This window comes from Oncorhynchus kisutch, unplaced genomic scaffold, assembly GCF_002021735.2.
Source record: "Oncorhynchus kisutch isolate 150728-3 unplaced genomic scaffold, Okis_V2 Okis07a-Okis12b_hom, whole genome shotgun sequence".
Lineage (NCBI taxonomy): Eukaryota > Metazoa > Chordata > Actinopteri > Salmoniformes > Salmonidae > Oncorhynchus > Oncorhynchus kisutch.
In genome coordinates, this window is record NW_022261984.1 from 7,329,240 (window position 1) to 7,353,103 (window position 23,864).

General features: G+C 47.7%; 1 protein-coding gene across 2 annotated transcripts in view; it reads left to right on the forward strand.

Moving 5' to 3' along the window:
* The first annotated feature begins 228 nt into the window (after window positions 1–228).
* LOC109886003 (protocadherin-18-like) overlaps window positions 229–23,864 on the forward strand; it is a 34,161-nt gene continuing 10,525 nt past the window's right edge. The window contains exons 1-4 of one of the 2 annotated variants that reach the window (XM_031814894.1): window positions 229–3,211; window positions 4,233–4,321; window positions 5,239–5,408; window positions 12,789–13,337. In XM_031814894.1, coding sequence (XP_031670754.1) covers window positions 716–3,211; window positions 4,233–4,321; window positions 5,239–5,408; window positions 12,789–13,282 — 3,249 coding nt within the window. In that variant the 5' untranslated portion in view covers window positions 229–715 and the 3' untranslated portion in view covers window positions 13,283–13,337. Of the gene's footprint in view, window positions 3,212–4,232; window positions 4,322–5,238; window positions 5,409–12,788; window positions 13,338–23,864 lie in introns of those variants that run through there. The other variant, XM_031814895.1, reaches the window with a different exon arrangement.

The following is a 23,864-nucleotide window of genomic DNA, read 5'->3' on the forward strand; positions in this document are numbered from 1 at the left end:
GTTCCTCTTGAGTTATTTTACCCTTCCCTATTGTTGAGGCATGCTCTCTCTCTCTCTCTCCCTCTCCCTCTCTCTCTCTCTCTCCCCCCTCTTCTCAGGGGTGAAAGTGAAGAAAGAAAGTGGATGAAGAACCCGAGAGGGTGGAGTTTGCCCCGTCTTGATCTCTCCTCCCCTCCCTCTTTCTCCCCCCTCACTCCTCGCCTCTGTTTTGAGTGGTCACCGGGTTAGCATTTTATTTAGGAAGCATTTTGTCTCGCTGGGGAGAAGAGAAAGGGGCCGCTGTTCCGTTGTAGGGCTGGTTAGATTGAGGCGGGCTATTTTGGGGGAGCCATCAGACGGAGAGAGAGCGAGAGAGAGAGAGCACGGCACCGCACACAGAGAGAAGCACAGATTTAAGCGGTGCTCTATAGGAGTCTACTCTGAGACTCGCGCAACAGATTTGTATGCGTGGAAGGGATAACCCACTCTCAGTTTGGACGTTGTGTTTTCTAGTAGAAATGACTGCGGAACGCAACCTGCTTTTTTTAATGCTCAAACGTGTTTAAATGGGGATATCTAGCCTTTGGAGAATGCGCTGCGATTAGCCTAATGACTCTCGTCGGGGCGCAGTGGATTCGTTAAGTTCATTAGGCTACAATAACGGAATCAGTACTGGCTGCGTACAGGAGCTATTTTGGAACTACTTTCAGAATCACCCAAAGGGATTACTTTAAAGATGGAACCTGGAAAAATAATCTGCGTATTTTATATCCGAATATGGATACTTCTCGCCGTCATGGCACTGGCCACGCAAAACGTCAAAGGTAAAACATTAAAATATCAAGTTTACGAGGAACAGAAGGTGGGGACTGTTATTGCACGGCTTAAAGAAGACGTGGCTGATGTTTTGGTCAAACTCCCAAGTTCTGTGTCTTTGCGCTTCCGAGCCATGCAGAGAGGTAGCACGTCTTTCCTATCCGTGCGCGAGCAGGACGGAGAGATCAGCATCCGTTCCAAAATAGACCGAGAGAAGCTCTGCGAGAAGAACCTCAACTGTTCCATTGAATTCGACGTTCTGACTCTTCCAACAGAACACTTGCAGCTCTTCCACGTCGAGGTGGAAGTGTTGGACATTAATGATAACGCGCCCCAGTTCGCCCGCACCGTAATCCCCATCGAGATCTCCGAGAGCGCGGCAGTTGGGGCGCGCATTCCCCTGGACAGCGCGAGTGACCCTGACGTCGGGGAGAACTCCCTCGATACTTACTCCCTCGAGCCCAACAACTACTTCAAGATTGACATTCAGAGCAGAACGGACGGGGCTAAGTACTCGGAGTTGGTGGTGCTAAGGGAGCTCGACAGGGAGATGCAGCCAGGTTATGAACTTCAGCTGACGGCCTCCGATAAGGGCGTTCCCCCTAAATCCGGTTCTACTCTCCTCAGAATAAGCGTGGCAGATTCAAACGACAACAGTCCTATTTTTGAACAGTCTTCATATGTGATTCATCTATTGGAGAATTCACCTGTTGGATCTCTTCTTATTGATCTGAATGCGACTGATGCAGACGACGGAACCAACGCCAAAATCGTCTACTCCTTTAGCAGTCACGTGTCCCCGAAAATCGTGGAAACGTTCAAGATCAACTCGGATAACGGCCACCTGACGCTCATGAAGCGTGTGGACTTTGAAAGCGCGACATCATATGACATCGATGTCCAAGCCCAGGATATGGGCCCCAACTCCATGCCAGCACACTGCAAGATCTTCATCAAGGTAGTGGACGTAAACGACAACAAACCAGACATCAGCATCAGTCTGATGTCCCAAGGGGACAGAGGCAAGGAGGACGCGGCCTATATCTCCGAGGCCGCTCCATTGGATTCCTTCGTGGCCTTAGTAAGAGTGGAAGACCTAGATTCCGGTCTGAACGGAGAGGTTGTGTGTAAACTCCATGGCCAGGGGAGTTTTAAACTACAGAAGACGTATGAGAACAACTACATGATCCTCACTAACGTCTCGCTGGATCGGGAGAAGAGGTCAGAGTTCAGCTTGACGGTCATCGCCGAGGACCACGGCACGCCCAGCCTCTCGACCATCAAGCACTTCACCGTGCACGTGCTGGATGAAAATGACAATGCTCCACGCTTCCAGAAGGGTCGCTATGAGGTGTTCAGATCAGAGAACAATGCCCCTGGGGCCTACCTCACATCGCTATTGGCAACCGACCCCGACCTGGACGACAACAGCCAGGTGAGCTACTTCCTGGTGGAGAACACCGTTCACGGGAGCTCCATCTCCACCTTTGTCACCGTAGACCCGTCCAACGGCGCTGTTTACGCCCTCCGCACGTTCGACCGCGAGGACGTCAGCCGGATATCCTTCGTAGTCCAGGCCAAGGACGCCGGGGAACCCTCGTTGCTGAGCAACGCCACCGTCGTCCTGACAATCCTGGACGAAAACGACAACCCGCCGGTCATCGTGGTTCCGCAGCTCTGGAACCTCACGGCCGACGTCCCCGTCTCCAAGTACACCGAGGCCGGTAGCCTGGTTACGGCAGTCAGGGCGACCGACCGAGACACCGGCGTCAACGCAGAACTCACATGTTCAATCACTGCCGGCAACGAGGAAGGCTTCTTCTCTATGGATCCCAGAACGTGCGAGATCAGCGCCAACGTTAGCCTCGACATGTTTCCTCAGGAGTTTGCGGAGCTCACCGTCCTGGTCAGTGACCACGGTGCCTTGCAACAGACCACCAAGGCCGTCCTGAAAATCAGCCTCTATGAGAACATGGAGGGCCACGTGCAGGTGCTGGACCAGGGGGAGACGCCGCTCGACGCCTCCCTCATCATCATCATGTCCCTGGGGGCCATCTGCACTATGCTCCTGGTCATCATGGTCATGTTCGCTGCCCGCTGCAACCGAGAAAAGAAAGATACCAGGAACTCGTACAACTGCAGGGTGGCAGAGACCAACCACCAGCATCACCCTAAGAAACCGTCGCGGCAGATCCACAAGGGTGACATCACACTTGTTCCCACGGTGAATGGGACTCTACCAATCAGAGCGCACCACCGCTCACCCTCGGCCACGCCCCCCATGGACCGGGCGCCAATGGGAAGCCGGCAGAGCCACCACAGCCACCAGTCACTGAATAGCCTGGTGACGATATCGTCCAATCATATCCCGGAGAGCTTCGCCCTGGAGTTGGCCCACGCTACGCCACCCGTCGAGGTGAGATACAACAGACCAGACAATTCATCTCGCTCTCCCTCTCTCTCTCTCTCTCTCTCCCTCACACACACACACACACACACACACACACACACACACACACACACACACACACACACACACACACACACACACACACACACACACACACACACACACACACACACACACACACACACACACACACACACACACACACACACACACACACACCTACACTCCCCTCCACCATTATAGAATAATCTGTCATAAATCCTAGCCTCTTGGTAAACAGTTCCTGAGTGTCAGTAAATCCATAGTGAAATGACTGTCCATTTAAAACTAGTAGAACTGATTCCAGATGTAATCATGGATCCGGTTTGTCTTTGTGTCTTCACCCTCAAGCCATTATATGATCGTTGTTCTCTCCTATCCATATTGATTTACCCCGTCACCCACCACCACCCCATTGTTATTTCTCTCATCCACTTTCTGTCATCCATTTTGGAATCATCATATTTGTCTCCTCACCCTCCTCAGTGTGTCACCACCATCAGAATCACTGTGTGTCATCCATCTTGGAATCATCATATTTGTCTCCCCACCCTCCTCGGTGTGTCACCACCATCAGAATCACTGTGTGTCATCCATCTTGGAATCATCATATTTGTCTCCTCACCCTCCTCAGTGTGTCACCACCATCAGAATCACTGTGTGTCATCCATCTTGGAATCATCATATTTGTCTCCTCACCCTCCTCAGTGTGTCACCACCATCAGAATCACTGTGTGTCATCCATCTTGGAATCATCATATTTGTCTCCTCACCCTCCTCAGTGTGTCACCACCATCAGAATCACTGTGTGTCATCCATCTTGGAATCATCATATTTGTCTCCTCACCCTCCTCAGTGTGTCACCACCATCAGAATCACTGTGTGTCGTCCATCTTGTTTTGTTCCTCATTGTTGTCGTCTGTTTCCATCCGTTCTGTTATTCATCTTCCTTTTTTCTGTTGTTTTTATTTGTTTATTTTGGATATAGCAAGTCTCACAGCTTCTGTCCATGCTCCATCAGGGCCAGTACCAGCCTAGACCCTGTTTCCGTGGCAACAAATACTCCAGAAGCTACAGGTAAACAAAGCATCCCCCCCAAAAACATTGTAATGTTTTGCTCTTTTGAGTTGTCAAATTCCCTTGTGTCCACCGTGCTTTTCATTAGTAGCATCAATAAAATGAGTAGCATTAGTAGCATCAATAAAATGAGTAGCATTAGTAGCATCAATAAAATGAGTAGCATTAGTAGCATCAATAAATTAGTAGCATTAGTAGCATCAATAAAATGAGTAGCATTAGTAGCATCAATAAAATGAGTAGCATTAGTAGCATCAATAAAATGAGTAGCATTAGTAGCATCAATAAAATGAGTAGCATTAGTAGCATCAATAAAATGAGTAGCATTAGTAGCATCAATAAAATGAGTAGCATTAGTAGCATCAATAAAATGAGTAGCGTTAGTAGCATCAATAAAAACATATGTAATGACAGTATGGATCTATATTAGTTTGGCCCTTTTTCTAAGATGGATCTTTGGTTTATCATGTTTTGAGTTTGAATCATATCAATATCATTCAATCCAAAAGTTTGTGGATCACATGTCTGTTTCAACTGTACTGTTGTGAAATGTTTGTTTTGTAGTTCTGTCTACCTCTCTATGGTGAGCATCAATCAGTGGGACAGCATCTTCTACCACTAAGAAACACCAATTACATACATTTTAATTGACTCAATTGTATTTTCACCTCTCTCTCTCTCTTCTCTCGCTTTCTTCCTTTCTCCCTTCCTCTCTCTCTCTCTCTCTCTCTCTCTCTCTCTCTCTCTCTCTCTCTCTCTCTCTTTCTTCCTTTCTCCCTACCTCTCTCTCTCTCTCTCTCTCTTTCTTCCTTTCTCCCTACCTCTCTCGCTCTCTCTCTCTCTCTCTCTATCTCTCTCTCTCTTTCTTCCTTTCTCCCTTCCTCTCTCTCTCTCTCTCTCTCTCTCTCTCTCTCTAGGTATGCATTGCAGGACATGGACAAGTTCAGCTTGAAGGACAGTGGTCGTGGGGACAGCGATGCGGGGGACAGCGACTATGATATGGGACGAGAGTCCCCCATCGACCGTCTGCTGGGGGATGGCTTCTCTGAGCTCTACCACCTGGACATGCTCCACAGACTACACCCAGGTCAGTTACATAGAGACATGAGACAGCCATCTTGGTAGAGGCAGGATAGACTATAGTGCTTCTCTGAGCTCTACCACCTGGACATGCTCCACAGACTACACCCAGGTCAGGTACATAGAGACATGAGACAGCCATCTTGGTAGAGGCAGGATAGACTATAGTGCTTCTCTGAGCTCTACCACCTGGACATACACCACAGACTACACCCAGGTCAGGTACATGGAGACATGAGACAGCCATCTTGGTAGAGGCAGGATAGACTATAGTGCCCAGGTCAGTTACATAGAGACATGAGACAGCCATCTTGGTAGAGGCAGGATAGACTATAGTGCCCAGGTCAGTTACATAGAGACATGAGACAGCCATCTTGGTAGAGGCAGGATAGACTATAGTGCCCAGGTCAGTTACATAGAGACATGAGACAGCCATCTTGGTAGAGGCAGGATAGACTATAGTGCCCAGGTCAGGTACATAGAGACATGAGACAGCCATCTTGGTAGAGGCAGGATAGACTATAGTACCCAGGTCAGGTACATAGAGACATGAGACAGCCATCTTGGTAGAGGCAGGATAGACTATAGTGCCCAGGTCAGGTACATAGAGACATGAGACAACCATCTTGGTAGAGGCAGGATAGACTATAGTGCCCAGGTCAGGTACATAGAGACATGAGACAGCCATCTTGGTAGAGGCAGGATAGACTATAGTACCCAGGTCAGGTACATAGAGACATGAGACAGCCATCTTGGTAGAGGCAGGATAAACCAGCTTTATATGTAAAAGTCTTTGGGTGCAGGGCAGTGATGTCACAGAATATAAACACCAAGCCAGGTGACATCAACCGCTGCAGTAATACAGTCCCGTTTTCACTAGATATATAACACGACCCAGTGATATCCACCGTCACACACATCACACTAGGCTGCTCACACCAGGTTCTCCCCAACACTTTAATAAATCATCTATTCAGTTCAGCACCGTGGACAGCTGCTCACCACGTTTTCCAATCTTCCCCACGTTGGCTTCAACAATACATGTCTCACCTGAATAGTCAAAAGATGATTTTTAACACCACATTGTATGGCCTGGACTCCCAAATAACACCCTATTTTCTTAATAGTGCACTACTTTCCCTATGTAGTGTACTCAAAAGTGGTGCACTATATAGGGAATAGGGTGTGATTTGGGACATATCCACTATTATATAACAGCCCATTCACTCAGTAGCACTATTGTGCTTCAGCTGTATTCTCCCCCCACAACCTTTCATTTCCAGGGGTTTTATCAGGCAGACGTGTTCCTCCATTACCACCCTCCTGATATCTGGCCCTCAGATAGAGTCGTGTCGGTAAACGCCTCCCCGATTTACACTGTGACTCTCTCTGTCTGTCACTGTGTCGGGTGGGCGAGTGTGTGTGTTTGTGTGTGTGTGTGTGTTTGTGTGTGTGTGTGTTTTTGTGTGTGTGTGTTTGTGTGTGTGTGTGTGTGTGTGTGTGTGTGTGTGGTGTATACGCGTGTGTGTCTGTGTGTGTGTGTGTGTGTTTGTGTGTGTCTTTGTGTTTTTGTGTGTGTGTGTGTGTGTGTGTTTGTGTGTGTGTGTGTGTGTGTGTGTGTTGGCTGTTTGAGTGACAGGCCGGCCCTTTCATGTCTGTGCTGAGGAGAATTCACAGTAATTGCTTTTAAAATGATGTTGTTCTCCCCCCTGAGAGCCACAGTCTCTCCTCTTCTCTCTCTTCTGTCTCTTCTGTCTCTTCTCCTCTGTCTGTTATTCTTCTCTTTATGGAGAGATGAAGAAGGAGAGATGGAAGAGGGAGGGAAGCAGGAGAGATGGAGGAGGAGAGGAAGAAGGCTAGATGGAGGGAGGGAGGGAGGGAGGGAGGGGGAGAAGGATGGAGCTAGGGAAGGAGGGAGGGAGGGGAGATGGAGGGAGGGGAGAAGGATGGAGCTAGGGAAGGAGGGAGGGAGGGGAGATGGAGGGAGTGAGGGAGGGAAGGAGCAGAGAAGGATGGAGCTAGGGAGGGAGGGAGGGAGGGAGGGGAGATGGAGGGAGGGAGGGAGGGAGGGAGGGAAGGAGCAGAGAAGGATGGAGCTAGGGAGGGAGGGAGGGAGGGGAGATGGAGGGAGGGAGGGAGGGAGCAGAGAAGGATGGAGCTAGGGAGGGAGGGAGGGAGGGAGGGGAGATGGAGGGAGTGAGGGAGGGAGCAGAGAAGGATGGAGCTAGGGAGGGAGGGAGGGAGGGGAGATGGAGGGAGTGAGGGAGGGAGGGAAGGAGCAGAGAAGGATGGAGCTAGGGAGGGAGGGAGGGAAGGAGGGAGGGGAGATGGAGGGAGGGAGGGAGGGGAGATGGAGGGAGGGAGGGAGGGAAGGAGCAGAGAAGGATGGAGCTAGGGAGGGAGGGAGGGAGGGGAGATGGAGGGAGGGAGGGGGGGCGGGGAGAAGGATGGAGCTAGGGAAGGAGGGAGGGAGGGGAGATGGAGGGAGTGAGGGAGGGAAGGAGCAGAGAAGGATGGAGCTAGGGAGGGAGGGAGGGAGGGAGGGAGGGAGGGGAGGGAGGGAGGGAGGGAGGGAGGGAGGGAGGGAGGGAGGGAGGGAGGGGAGATGGAGGGAGTGAGGGAGGGAGGGAAGGAGCAGAGAAGGATGGAGCTAGGGAGGGAGGGAGGGAGGGAGGGGAGATGGAGGGAGTGAGGGAGGGAAGGAGCAGAGAAGGATGGAGCTAGGGAGGGAGGGAGGGAGGGGAGATGGAGGGAGGGAGGGAGGGAGGGGAGATGGAGGGAGTGAGGGGGGGCGGGGAGAAGGATGGAGCTAGGGAAGGAGGGAGGGAGGGGAGATGGAGGGAGGGAGGGAGGGAGGGAGGGAAGGAGCAGAGAAGGATAGAGCTAGGGAGGGAGGGAGGGAGGGGAGATGGAGGGAGGGAGGGAGGGGAGATGGAGCTAGGGAGGGAGGGAGGGAGGGGAGATGGAGGGAGGGAGGGAGGGAAGGAGCAGAGAAGGATGGAGCTAGGGAGGGAGGGAGGGAGGGGAGATGGAGGGAGTGAGGGAGAGAGGGAAGGAGCAGAGAAGGATGGAGCTAGGGAGGGAGGGAGGGAGGGAGGGGAGATGGAGGGAGGGAGGGAGGGAAGGAGCAGAGAAGGATGGAGCTAGGGAGGGAGGGAGGGAGGGAGGGAGGGAGGGAGGGAGGGAGGGAGGGAGGGAGGGAGGGAGGGAGGGAGGGAGGGAGGGAGGGAGGGAGGGAAGGAGCAGAGAAGGATGGAGCTAGGGAGGGGAGGGAGGGGGAGATGGAGGGAGTGAGGGAGGGAGCAGAGAAGGATGGAGCTAGGGAGGGAGGGAGGGAGGGGAGATGGAGGGAGGGAGGGAGGGGAGATGGAGGGAGGGAGGGAGGGAGGGGAGATGGAGGGAGGGAGGGAGGGAGGGAAGGAGCAGAGAAGGATGGAGCTAGGGAGGGAGGGAGGGAGGGGAGATGGAGGGAGGGAGGGAGGGAGCAGAGAAGGATGGAGCTAGGGAGGGAGGGATTGAAAGAGGGGGATTAACTGTTTTTGAGCCTGATTGAATGGAGTGATTTAATTCGTTTACTTTGTCACTCATCCCAGTAAACATCAGTTGACCTTTTTGATACCAAAACAACATCCATCTTTCTCACAAAAATGGTTGGTTCAGATGTCTAGAGTTTACAGAGAGTGACATGAGGGAAAGTGTTAGAAAGGCAACAGAGGGACAGGCAACAGAGGTACAGGGTTAGACAGAGAGGTACAGGACTAGACAGAGAGGTACAAGGTTAGACAGTGAGGTACAGGGTTAGACAGAGAGGTACAGGGTTAGACAGAGAGGTACAGGGTTAGACAGAGAGGTACAGGGTTAGACAGAGAGGTACAGGGTTAGACAGAGAGGTACAGGGTTAGACAGAGAGGTACAGGGTTAGACCGAGAGGTACAGGACTAGACAGAGAGGTACAGGGTTAGACAGAGAGGTACAGGGTTAGACAGAGAGGTACAGGACTAGACAGAGAGGTACAGGACTAGACAGAGAGGTACAGGACTAGACAGAGAGGTACAGGACTAGACAGAGAGGTACAGGACTAGACAGAGAGGTACAGGGTTAGACAGAGAGGTACAGGACTAGACAGAGAGGTACAGGACTAGACAGAGAGGTACAGGACTAGACAGAGAGGTACAGGACTAGACAGAGAGGTACAGGACTAGACAGAGAGGTACACGGTTAGACAGAGAGGTACAGGACTAGACAGAGAGGTACAGGGTTAGACAGAGAGGTACAGGGTTAGACAGAGAGGTACAGGGTTAGACAGAGAGGTACAGGGTTAGACAGAGAGGTACAGGACTAGACAGAGAGGTACAGGGTTAGACAGAGAGGTACAGGGTTAGACAGAGAGGTACAGGACTAGACAGAGAGGTACAGGACTAGACTGAGAGGTACAGGACTAGACAGAGAGGGACAGGGTTAGACAGAGAGGTAAAGGGTTAGACAGAGAGGGACAGGACTAGACAGAGAGGTACAGGGTTAGACAGAGAGGTACAGGACTAGACAGAGAGGTACAGGGTTAGACAGAGAGGTACAGAGTTAGACAGAGAGGTACAGGACTAGACAGAGAGGTACAGGGTTAGACAGAGAGGGACAGGGTTAGACAGAGAGGTACAGGACTAGACAGAGAGGTACGGGGTTAGACAGAGAGGTACAGGGTTACACAGAGAGGTACAGGACTAGACCGAGAGGTACAGGGTTAGACAGTGAGGTACAGGACTAGACCGAGAGGTACAGGGTTAGACAGAGAGGTACAGGGTTAGACAATGAGGTACAGGACTAGACAGAGAGGTACTGCACTAGACCGAGAGGTACAGGACTAGACAGAGAGGTACAGGACTAGACATAGAGGTACAGGACTAGACCGAGAGGTACAGGACTAGACAGAGAGGTACAGGGTTAGACAATGAGGTACAGGACTAGACCGAGAGGTACAGGGTTAGACAGTGAGGTACAGGACTAGACAGAGAGGTACTGCACTAGACCGAGAGGTACAGGACTAGACAGAGAGGTACAGGACTAGACAGAGAGGTACAGGACTTGACAGAGAAGTACTGCGCTAGACCGAGAGGTACAGGACTAGACAGAGAGGTACAGGACTAGACAGAGAGGTACAGGACTAGACAGAGAGGTACAGGACTAGAGAGAGAGGTACAGGACTAGACAGAGAGGTACTGCACTAGACCGAGAGGTACAGGACTATACAGAGAGGTACAGGACTAGACAGAGAGGTACAGGGTTAGACAGGTAACAGAGGGATTAGACAGGCATCAGTTTAACAACTATCCATTTGTATCAGTGCTCCTGGTCTCCTCTCTCCCGTAGCTATGGGACTGTGTCCTCTCTCCCGTAGCTATGGGACTGTGTCCTCTCTCCCGTAGCTATGGGACTGTGTCCTCTCTCCCGTAGCTATGGGACTGTGTCCTCTCTCCCGTAGCTATGGGACTGTGTCCTCTCTCCCGTAGCTATGGGACTGTGTCCTCTCTCCCGTAGCTATGGGACTGTGTCCTCTCTCCCGTAGCTATGGGACTGTGTCCTCTCTCCCGTAGCTATGGGACTGTGTCCTCTCTCCCGTAGCTATGGGACTGTGTCCTCTCTCCCGTAGCTTTGGGACTGTGTCCTCTCTCACGTAGCTATGGGACTGTGTCCTCTCTTCCGTAGCTATGGGACTGTGTCCTCTCTTCCGTAGCTATGGACTGTGTCCTCTCTGCCGTAGCTATGGGACTGTGTCCTCTCTCCCGTAGCTATGGACTGTGTCCTCTCTCCCGTAGCTATGGGACTGTGTCCTCTCTCCCGTATCTATGGGACTGTGTCCTCTCTCCCGTAGCTATGGGACTGTGTCCTCTCTCCCGTAGCTATGGACTGTGTCCTCTCTCCCTTATCTATGGGACTGTGTCCTCTCTCCCGTAGCTATGGACTGTGTCCTCTCTCCCGTAGCTAGGGGACTGTGTCCTCTCTCCCGTAGCTAGGGGACTGTGTCCTCTCTCCCGTAGCTAGGGGACTGTGTCCTCTCTGTGTCCTCTCTCCCGTAGCTATGGGACTGTGTCCTCTCTCCTGTAGCTATGGGACTGTGTCCTCTCTCCCGTAGCTATGGGACTGTGTCCTCTCTCCCGTAGCTATGGGACTGTGTCCTCTCTCCCGTAGCTAGGGGACTGTGTCCTCTCTCCCGTAGCTATGGGACTGTGTCCTCTCTCCCTTAGCTATGGGACTGTGTCCTCTCTCCTGTAGCTATGGGACTGTGTCCTCTCTCCCGTAGCTAGGGGACTGTGTCCTCTCTCCCGTAGCTAGGGGACTGTGTCCTCTCTCCCGTAGCTATGGGACTGTGTCCTCTCTCCCGTAGCTATGGGACTGTGTCCTCTCTCCCGTAACTATGGGACTGTGTCCTCTCTCCCGTAGCTATGGGACTGTGTCCTCAATGTCAAACCAGATAAAACATTGAGACTGTATTTTCCAGCTAGCAGTGTATGTACTGAGTAGTGTCGACAGACAACAGTTCTGTAGGCTACTGCATATCAATGCCAATCATACACCTTGACACTGTGTCCCCTCTCTGCTCTCTCTTCTGAGCCACGAGACCCTTTCATCAATGTCAAACCAAACATATTATTTGTCACCAATCTCCGTGTCTCTCATGTCTCCCTACTCATTCTTCTCTCTCCCTAGCTAGGAACCTGTGTACCAAACACAACATTAACCCTCTCCCTCCACTCCCTTCTCTCTCCCTAGCTAGGAACCGGTGTACCAAACACAACATTAACCCTCTCCCTCCACTCCCTTCTCTCTCCCTAGCTAGGAACCGGTGTACCAAACACAACATTAACCCTCTCCCTCCACTCCCTTCTCTCTCCCTAGCTAGGAACCTGTGTACCAAACACAACATTAACCCTCTCCCTCCACTCCCTTCTCTCTCCCTAGCTAGGAACCTGCGTACCAAACACAACATTAACCCTCTCCCTCCACTCCCTTCTCTCTCCCTAGCGATGAACCTGTGTACCAAACACAACATTAACCCTCTCCCTTCTCTCCCTTCTTTCTCCCTAGCGATGAACCTGTGTACCAAACACAACATTAACCCTCTCCCTTCTCTCCCTTCTTTCTTCCCTAGCGATGAACCTGTGTACCAAACACAACATTAACCCTCTCCCTCCACTCCCTTCTCTCTCCCTAGCTAGGAACCTGTGTACCAAACACAACATTAACCCTCTCCCTCCACTCCCTTCTCTCTCCCTAGCTAGGAACCTGTGTACCAAACACAACATTAACCCTCTCCCTCCACTCCCTTCTCTCTCCCTAGCTAGGAACCTGTGTATCAAACACAACGTTAACCCTCTCCCTTCTCTCTCCCTAGCTATGCGCCTATGCACTGAGGAGTGTCGTGTGTTGGGCCATTCTGACCAGTGCTGGATGCCTCCCCTGGCCCTCTCCCTGTCCTCCCCGGCCTCCTCCTCCTCTGACTACCGTAGCAACATGTTTATCCCAGGGGAGGAGTCCTCTAACCAGCCACCCCACCTCCTCGATGACGACCAGGCTTCCATCGACTCCTCGGAGCGCAGGAAGAGCTTCTCCACCTTCGGGAAGGAGCCCGGGAGTTCTGAGGAGGGAGGGGTCAGTGAAGGGAGTTCCTTGCTTTCGGAGATGAACGGAATCTTCCAGCGCCTGCTCCCTCCGTCACTGGACTCGTATGCCGAGTGCAGCGAAACAACGTTGCTGCCGCGGCAATGGAAAGAGGAAGTGGAAAGGGTGGCCACGCCAAGGTGCTGTTACCGGGCGGCAACAACACCAAAGGCCCCGCCTCCTACCCGGCGGGCGTGGCGGCGTGGGCGGCTAACACCCACTATCTGAACCCCGGAGGCGGAGCTGTCGGCCAAAGCCCATCAAGTCACAACACCAACAACCTCACCCAATATGGCTGCCTCGTCCATCTCCTCTTCCTCCTCCAACCAGCCACCACATCTAAGATGGCTGCCTGCCATGGAGGAGATCCCAGAAAACTATGAGGAGGATGAGCTGGAGATGTTAGGGATGGGGTTCCTGGGGGGAAGCAGAGCAGGGACAGACACCATGACATGATGGACGCTAGTGAGTTGGTCACCGAGATTAATAAACTACTACACGACGCCAGGCAGACCTAGCGAGAGGACGGAGAGAGAGAGGACGGAGGAGAGAGAGAGAGACGCGATGAGGAGAGAGAGAGACGGAGAGAGAGAGACGAGAGAGAGAGACGGGGAGAGAGAGAGCTGGAGAGAGAGATACGGGAATGGAGAGAGCGAGAGACGGACGAGAGAGAGAGAGAGAGAGAGTAGAGAGAGAGAGCGAGAGATGGAGAGAGAGATACGGAATGAGAGAGAGCGAGAGACGGAGAGAGCGAGAGAGGAGAGGATGGAGAGAGAGAGCGACGGAGAGAGAGAGAGAGATGGAGAGACGGAGAGAGAGAGAGCGTGCCCAATGAGAGGCCAAGGACCATTAAACAGGAAAATGAACTGATCCTATAGCACTGATGGTTTTTTCTGCGGATCTTAAGACCTCACGTTGGTTGAGACGTTTTAATGTTGTTTGTGAAGTTGTGGTTGGGCCCACAGATCAACAAGGCTTGAACCAACGCCCAGAGACACATTTCTAAACTCCTTTCATGTTTACAACAATGTGAAAGAACGATGAGAGAAATGACGATGAACAGTGTTTATAATGTACAGCCCACGTTACTGTGAAAAGAGATGCCCTCAAGATGTTTTGCCATATGTCTCCTTGTCATGTGAACGTTAATAACTGTGGTGTACAAACCCCTTTGTATTTTAAAAATACACACTTTTATACTCTCTCTTTCTATCTATATTTCTATGTATATGTTTGTACAGAAGAAAAACAAATGAAAAACAGAATTTTTTGATATTTTCCATCGATCAGATATTATCCATGTCGGTGTTTTTACTCTGACGGTATTGTATTTTGTATTTTTGTGTAAATGGTAAATATTGAATTATTGGTTATTGAAAGTGTGTGTGTCAATCACAAGTCACCGTGGTGTAAGGGCGGCAGTGTGTGTCCCACGTCCAATTATGGCATCCTCTTCCCTACAAGCCTAGAGTCCTAGACACTATCTAGAGAATGTGGTTCCGTTTGATGTAGCCTGTTGTGTCTGTATTGGTACTGTCAGTGTATCACTTTTCATTGTGACAACGGATGGACATAATAAAGCTGAAGTCAATGAAGTGTCAAGTCCCCATTTCATAACAATGTCAGGTGGGCCCCTGTTTCATCAACTGACACCCACTAATTATCTAGTCAAAGAAATATGTATTTCTCTCTCTCCCTCTCTCTGTCTCTGTCTGTCTGTCTGTCTGTCTGTCGTCTGTTGTCTGTCTGTCTGTCTGTCTGTCTGTCTATGTCTGTCTGTCTGTCTGTCTGTCTGTCTGTCTGTCTCTCTGTCTCTGTCTCTCTGTCTCTCTCTCTCTCTCTTCTCTCTCTCTCTCTCTCTCTCTGTCTCTGTCTGTCTGTCTGTCTGTCTGTCTGTCTGTCTGTCTGTCTGTCTGTCTGTCTGTCTGTCTGTCTGTCTGTCTGTCTGTCTGTCTGTCTGTATGTCTGTCTCTCTGTCTGTCTGTCTGTCTGTCTGTCTGTCTGTCTGTCTGTCTCTCTCTCTCTCTCTTCTCTCTCTCTCTCTCTGTCTGTCTCTGTCTCTCTCTCTCTCTCTCTCTCTCTCTCTCTCTCTGTCTCTGTCTTCTCTCTCTCTCTCTCTCTTCTCTCTCTCTCTCTCTCTCTCTCTCTCTCTCTCTCTCTCCAACTCTCTTATACACAAGTGAATGAATTTCAAATCAACATTTGGTATCCAAATGTGATCGAAGAAAGAGCTCATGTGAATTCAACACGACTTCTCAGTCATTCTTCTAGTTGCCCTTCTGAGTGTTGGCTCCTCCTACTGTCAAGTGTAGGTACTACAAGTCGAACAACAGTCAACCACGCGGACCCATGGCAAAATGTTTTTCTACAGTGTTTTGCTAATGAATACACTCCAGACGTGATGGGTTGGATGAAGACTCCATCTGACAGAGAGCAGAAGACGCCTCTCTATCTGCTGATTTGACAATCATCACTGTTTTAAAAACACAGTCAGGGTTGATGTGGTTTTCTCACGCCACCACAAGGCGCTTGTCTCTGAGAACATCCCGTTATGGTGGGACAGTGGCAGTCACTTAACTAATGCAGGAACGCCTTCCACATCAACACATATCACATGATAATGACAGACACACACACTCACAAAACAATGTCCCACATGGTGATATATCAAATTATAATGGACGAAGATATTCATGCCATATGGGAAGGCTGATTTCATTAACGAAAGAGGAGAATCTCCTTCGCGCTATTTTGCGAATAACCATATGTTAAGCTCACACAACACACACACACACACACACACACACACACACACACACACACACACACACACCACACACACCACACACACACACACACACACACATACACACACACACAACACACATACACACACATACATATGTTAAGCTCACACATACACACACACTAGACTTTACGTCAGGTAACCACCACAGCCTGTTGTTGGGAAAACGATTTAAGAAGAAAGGAAACCAAGATAAAATGTCTTTACTTGGTTCATTTGCATTTTTTTGCACATCAAGAAATACTCCCACAATGCAATAGAGATTCAAGCCAATGCAATTAACCTGGAAGGAAGCAACATTTAACAGAAGCAAAAGAATTGTGCACAAAGAATGTGCACACACACACACACACACACACACAGATGCATGCAAACAATATTTGAATTAAAATTTTAAAAAATATAAAAACATAAATATTCAGTATTATTACTCAGAGTCAAAGACCCAACTAAAGCATTAGTCTCACTGTCACATGTATAAAGACTACATCATATCCTGTCTCCTGTATATAAAGACTACATCATATCCTGTCTCCTGTATATAAAGACTACATGGCGTCCTGTCTCCTGTATATAAAGGACTACATTCATATCCTGTCTCCTGTATGTAAAGACTACATCATATCCTGTCTCCTGTATATAAAGACAACATCATATCCTGTCTCCTATATATAAAGACTACATCATATCCTGTCTCCTGTATATAAAGACTACATCATATCCTGTCTCCTGTATATAAAGACTACATCATATCCTGTCTCCTGTATGTAAAGACTACATCATATCCTGTCTCCTGTATATAAAGACAACATCATATCCTGTCTCCTATATATAAAGACTACATCATATCCTGTCTCCTGTATATAAAGACTACATCATATCCTGTCTCCTATATATAAAGACTACATCATATCCTGTCTCCTATATATAAAGACTACATGTCATCCTGTCTCCTATATATAAAGACTACATCATATCCTGTCTCCTGTATGTAAAGACTACATCATATCCTGTCTCCTATATATAAAGACTACATCATATCCTGTCTCCTGTATATAAAGACTACATCATATCCTGTCTCCTGTATATAAAGACTACATCATATCCTGTCTCCTGTATATAAAGACTACATCATATCCTGTCTCCTGTATATAAAGACTACATCATATCCTGTCTCCTATATATTAAGTTCTACATCATATCCTGTCTCCTGTATATAAAGACTACATCATATCCTGTCTCCTATATATAAAGACTACATCATATCCTGTCTCCTGTATATAAAGCCTACATCATATCCTGTCTCCTATATATAAAGACTACATCATATCCTGTCTCCTGTATATAAAGACTACATCATATCCTGTCTCCTATGTATAAAGACTACATCATATCCTGTCTCCTGTATATAAAGACAACATGGCATCCTGTCTCCTGTATATAAAGACAACATGGTATCCTGTCTCCTGTATATAAAGACAACATGGTATCCTGTCTCCTATATATAAAGACAACATGGTATCCTGTCTCCTGTATATAAAGACAACATGGCATCCTGTCTCCTATATATAAAGACAACATGGTATCCTGTCTCCTGTATATAAAGACAACATGGCATCCTGTCTCCTATATATAAAGACTACATCATATCCTGTCTCCTGTATATAAAGACAACATGGCATCCTGTCTCCTATATATAAAGACAACATGGTATCCTGTCTCCTATATATAAAGACTACATCATATCCTGTCTCCTGTATGTAAAGACTACATCATATCCTGTCTCCTATATATAAAGACAACATGGTATCCTGTCTCCTATATGTAAAGACCTAATGGTATCCTGTCTCCTGTATATAAAGACAACATGGCATCCTGTCTCCTATATATAAAGACTACATCATATCCTGTCTCCTATATATAAAGCCTACATCATATCCTGTCTCCTATATATAAAGACAACATGGCATCCTGTCTCCTATATATAAAGACTACATCATATCCTGTCCCCTATATATAAAGACTACATCATATCCTGTCTCCTATATATAAAGACAACATGGTATCCTGTCTCCTATATATAAAGACTACATCATATCCTGTCTCCTATATATAAAGACTACATCATATCCTGTCTCCTATATATAAAGACTACATCATATCCTGTCTCCTATATATAAAGACTACATCATATCCTGTCTCCTATATATAAAGACTACATCATATCCTGTCTCCTATATATAAAGACTACATCATATCCTGTCTCCTATATATAAAAGACTACATCATATCCTGTCTCCTATATATAAAGACTACATCATATCCTGTCTCCTGTATATAAAGGCAACATGGCATCCTGTCTCCTGTATATAAAGACTACATCATATCCTGTCTCCTATATATAACGACTACATCATATCCTGTCTCCTATATATAAAGACTACATCATATCCTGTCTCCTATATATAAAGACTACATCATATCCTGTCTCCTATATATAAAGACTACATCATATCCTGTCTCCTATATATAAAGACAACATCATATCCTGTCTCCTATATATAAAGACTACATCATATCCTGTCTCCTATATATAAAGACTACCTCATATCCTGTCTCCTATATATAAAGACTACATCATATCCTGTCTCCTATATATAAAGACAACATGGTATCCTGTCTCCTATATGTAAAGACTTAATGGCAAACTATTCCCCTATAAAGTACACTACTTTCACCTGGACATAGAGCTCAGGTAATACAGTTGTGCACTACTACACAGGAAGTAGGGCTCTGGTCTAAAGTAGTGCACTATCTAGGGAAGAGGGCTCTGGTCTAAAAAGGTGCACTATCTAGGGAATAGGGCTCTGGTCTAAAAAGGTGCACTATCTAGGGAATAGGGCTCTGGCCTAAAGTAGTGCAATATCTAGGGAATAGGGCTCTGGTCTAAAAAAGTGCACTATCTAGGGAATATGGCTCTGGTCTAAAGTAGTGCACTATATAGAGAATAGGGCACTGGTCTAAAATAGTGCACTATATAGAGAATAGGGTGCAATTTGTGCAAAAAGTTTTTTAGATTATCATAACTGCACGACACACTGTCATTACATGAACTAGACAAAAGCTCAGTTACCTCTGATGGTCAACATCATATCAATATAAACATCTAAGAGCTCTGGTCATGAATTATACAAGTTACAACATTTGATCTGGATTGTTAGCTTGAGTGTGGAAATGTGTCCCAAATGGCCCCCAATGTCTTACATAATGCAGTACACATGACCAGGGCCTGTAGTTAAACCCATTGGGATCTGGTTTGACCAGGGGCTGCAATTAAACCCATTGGGATCTGGTTTGACCAGGGCCTGTAGTTAAATGTATTGGGATCTGGTTTGACCAGGGCCTGTAGTTAAATGTATTGGGATCTGGTTTGACCAGGGACTGTAGTTAAATGTATTGGGATCTGGTTTGACCAGGGCCTGTAGTTAAACCCATTGGGATCTGGTTTGACCAGGGGCTGCAATTAAACCCATTGGGATCTGGTTTGACCAGGGCCTGTAGTTAAATGTATTGGGATCTGGTTTGACCAGGGCCTGTAGTTAAATGTATTGGGATCTGGTTTGACCAGGGACTGTAGTTAAATGTATTGGGATCTGGTTTGACCAGGGACTGTAGTTAAATGTATTGGGATCTGGTTTGACCAGGGCCTGTAGTTAAACCCATTGGGATCTGGTTTGACCAGGGTCTGTAGTGAAATGTATTGGAATCTGGTTTGACCAGGGCCTGTAGTTAAATGTATTGGGATCTGGTTTGACCAGGGCCTGTAGTTAAATGTATTGGGATCTGGTTTGACCAGGGTCTTGTAGTTAAACCCATTGGGATCTGGTTTGACCAGGGCCTGTAGTTAAATGTATTGGGATCTGGTTTGACCAGGGACTGTAGTTAAATGTATTGGGATCTGGTTTGACCAGGGCCTGTAGTTAAATGTATTGGGATCTGGTTTGACCAGGGTCTGTAGTTAAACACATTGGGATCTGGTTTGACCAGGGCCTGTAGTTAAATGTATTGGGATCTGGTTTGACCAGGGACTGTAGTTAAATGTATTGGGATCTGGTTTGACCAGGGTCTGTAGTTAAATGTATTGGGATCTGATTTGACCAGGGCCTGTAGTTAAACCCATTGGGATCTGGTTTGACCAGGGACTGTAGTTAAATGTACAGGGATCTGGTTTGACCAGGGCCTGTAGTTAAATGTATTGGGATCTGGTTTGACCAGGGACTGTAGTTAAATGTATTGGGATCTGGTTTGACCAGGGACTGTAGTTAAATGTATTGGGATCTGGTTTGACCAGGGCCTGTAGTTAAATGTATTGGGATCTGGTTTGACCAGGGTCTGTAGTTAAACACATTGGGATCTGGTTTGACCAGGGCCTGTAGTTAAATGTATTGGGATCTGGTTTGACCAGGGACTGTAGTTAAATGTATTGGGATCTGGTTTGACCAGGGTCTGTAGTTAAATGTATTGGGATCTGGTTTGACCAGGGCCTGTAGTTAAACCCATTGGGATCTGGTTTGACCAGGGACTGTAGTTAAATGTACAGGGATCTGGTTTGACCAGGGCCTGTAGTTAAATGTATTGGGATCTGGTTTGACCAGGGACTGTAGTTAAATGTATTGGGATCTGGTTTGACCAGGGCCTGTAGTTAAATGTATTGGGATCTGGTTTGACCAGGGCCTGTAGATAAATGTATCGGGATCTGGTTTGACCAGGGCCTGTAGTTAAATGTATTGGGATCTGGTTTGACCAGGGACTGTAGTTAAATGTATTGGGATCTGGTTTGACCAGGGCCTGTAGTTAAACCCATTGGGATCTGGTTTGACCAGGGACTGTAGTTAAATGTACAGGGATCTGGTTTGACCAGGGCCTGTAGTTAAATGTATTGGGATCTGGTTTGACCAGGGACTGTAGTTAAATGTATTGGGATCTGGTTTGACCAGGGACTGTAGTTAAATGTATTGGGATCTGGTTTGACCAGGGCCTGTAGTTAAATGTATTGGGATCTGGTTTGACCAGGGTCTGTAGTTAAACACATTGGGATCTGGTTTGACCAGGGCCTGTAGTTAAATGTATTGGGATCTGGTTTGACCAGGGACTGTAGTTAAATGTATTGGGATCTGGTTTGACCAGGGTCTGTAGTTAAATGTATTGGGATCTGGTTTGACCAGGGCCTGTAGTTAAACCCATTGGGATCTGGTTTGACCAGGGCCTGTAGTTAAATGTACAGGGATCTGGTTTGACCAGGGCCTGTAGTTAAATGTATTGGGATCTGGTTTGACCAGGGACTGTAGTTAAATGTATTGGGATCTGGTTTGACCAGGGCCTGTAGTTAAATGTATTGGGATCTGGTTTGACCAGGGCCTGTAGATAAATGTATCGGGATCTGGTTTGACCAGGGCCTGTAGTTAAATGTATTGGGATCTGGTTTGACCAGGGACTGTAGTTAAATGTATTGGGATCTGGTTTGACCAGGGCCTGTAGTTAAACCCATTGGGATCTGGTTTGACCAGGGACTGTAGTTAAATGTACAGGGATCTGGTTTGACCAGGGCCTGTAGTTAAATGTATTGGGATCTGGTTTGACCAGGGACTGTAGTTAAATGTATTGGGATCTGGTTTGACCAGGGCCTGTAGTTAACCCATTGGGATCTGGTTTGACCAGGGACTGTAGTTAAATGTACAGGGATCTGGTTTGACCAGGGCCTGTAGTTAAATGTATTGGGATCTGGTTTGACCAGGGTCTGTAGTTAAACCCATTGGATCTGGTTTGACCAGGGCCTGTAGTTAAATGTATTGGGATCTGGTTTGACCAGGGACTGTAGTTAAATGTATTGGGATCTGGTTTGACCAGGGCCTGTAGTTAAATGTATGGGATCTGGTTTGACCAGGGTCTGTAGTTAAACCCATTGGGATCTGGTTTGACCAGGGCCTGTAGTTAAATGTATTGGGATCTGGTTTGACCAGGGACTGTAGTTAAATGTTTTGGGATCTGGGTTTGACCAGGGTCTGTAGTTAAATGTATTGGGATCTGGTTTGACCAGGGCCTGTAGTTAAACCCATTGGGATCTGGTTTGACCAGGGACTGTAGTTAAATGTACAGGGATCTGGTTTGACCAGGGCCTGTAGTTAAATGTATTGGGATCTGGTTTTGACCAGGGTCTGTAGTTAAATGTATTGGGATCTGGTTTGACCAGGGCCTGTAGTTAAATGTATTGGGATCTGGTTTGACCAGGGCCTGTAGATAAATGTATCGGGATCTGGTTTGACCAGGGCCTGTAGTTAAATGTATTGGGATCTGGTTTGACCAGGGACTGTAGTTAAATGTATTGGGATCTGGTTTGACCAGGGCCTGTAGTTATTAAACCCATTGGATCTGGTTTGACCAGGGACTGTAGTTAAATGTACAGGGATCTGGTTTGACCAGGGCCTGTAGTTAAATGTATTGGGATTGGTTTGACCAGGGGTCTGTAGTTAAACCCATTGGGATCTGGTTTGACCAGGGCCTGTAGTTAATGTATTGGGATCTGGTTTGACCAGGGACTGTAGTTAAATGTATTGGGATCTGGTTTGACCAGGGCCTGTAGTTAAATGTATTGGGATCTGGTTTGACCAGGGGTCTGTAGTTAAACCCATTGGGATCTGGTTTGACCAGGGCCTGTAGTTAAATGTATTGGGATCTGGTTTGACCAGGGACTGTAGTTAAATGTTTGGATCTGGTTTGACCAGGGTCTCTGTAGTTAAATGTATTGGGATCTGGTTTGACCAGGGCCTGTAGTTAAACCCATTGGGATCTGGTTTGACCAGGGACTGTAGTTAAATGTACAGGGATCTGGTTTGACCAGGGCCTGTAGTTAAATGTATTGGGATCTGGTTTGACCAGGGTCTGTAGTTAAATGTATTGGGATCTGGTTTGACCAGGGCTTGTAGTTAAATGTATTGGGATCTGGTTTGACCAGGGCCGTCCTGTAGTTAAATGTATTGGGATCTGGTTTGACCAGGGGCTGCAGCAGTTAGTTAAACCCATTGGGATCTGGTTTGACCAGGGCCTTGTAGTTAAATGTATTGGGATCTGGTTTGACCAGGGCCTGTAGTTAAATGTATTGGGATATGGTTTGACCGGGGCCTGTAGTTAAAGTATTGGGATCTGGTTTGACCAGGGGACTGTAGTTAAATGTATTGGGATCTGGTTTGACCAGGGCCTGTAGTTAAATGTATTGGGATCTGGTTTGACCAGGGCCTGTAGTTAAATGTATCGGGATCTGGTTTGACCAGGGGCCTGTAGTTAAATGTATGGAGGGATTGGTTTGACCAGGGCCTGTAGTAAATGTATTGGGATCTGGTTTGACCAGGGCCTGTAGTTAAACCCATTGGGATGTGGTTTGACCAGGGACTGTAGTTAAATGTATTTGGGATCTGGTTTGACCAGGGTCTGTAGTTAAATGTATTGGGATCTGGTTTGACCAGGGCCTGTAGTTAAACCCATTGGGATCTGGTTTACCAGGGTCTGTAGTGAAATGTATTGGATCTGGTTTGACAGGCCCAGGGTCTGTAGTTAAACCCATTGGGATCTGGTCTGACCAGGGTCTGTAGTTAGTAATGTAATTGTATTGGGATATGTTTGACAAGGGTCTGTAGTGAAAATGTATTGGAATCTGGTTTGACCAGGGTCTGTAGCTAAACCCACACGACACACCACACAACACACACAACACACACACACACACACACACACACACACACAACACACACACACACACACACACACACACACACACACACACCACACACACCACACACACACACAACAACACACACAAACACACACACACACACACACACAGACACAGAAACAGCACAGACACAGACACACACCCCCAGCTGCTTGGCATGGCATCTCCAAATCTAATCTGCAAAATATGGACAGCTATTGAGGAATGTCACTGTTATT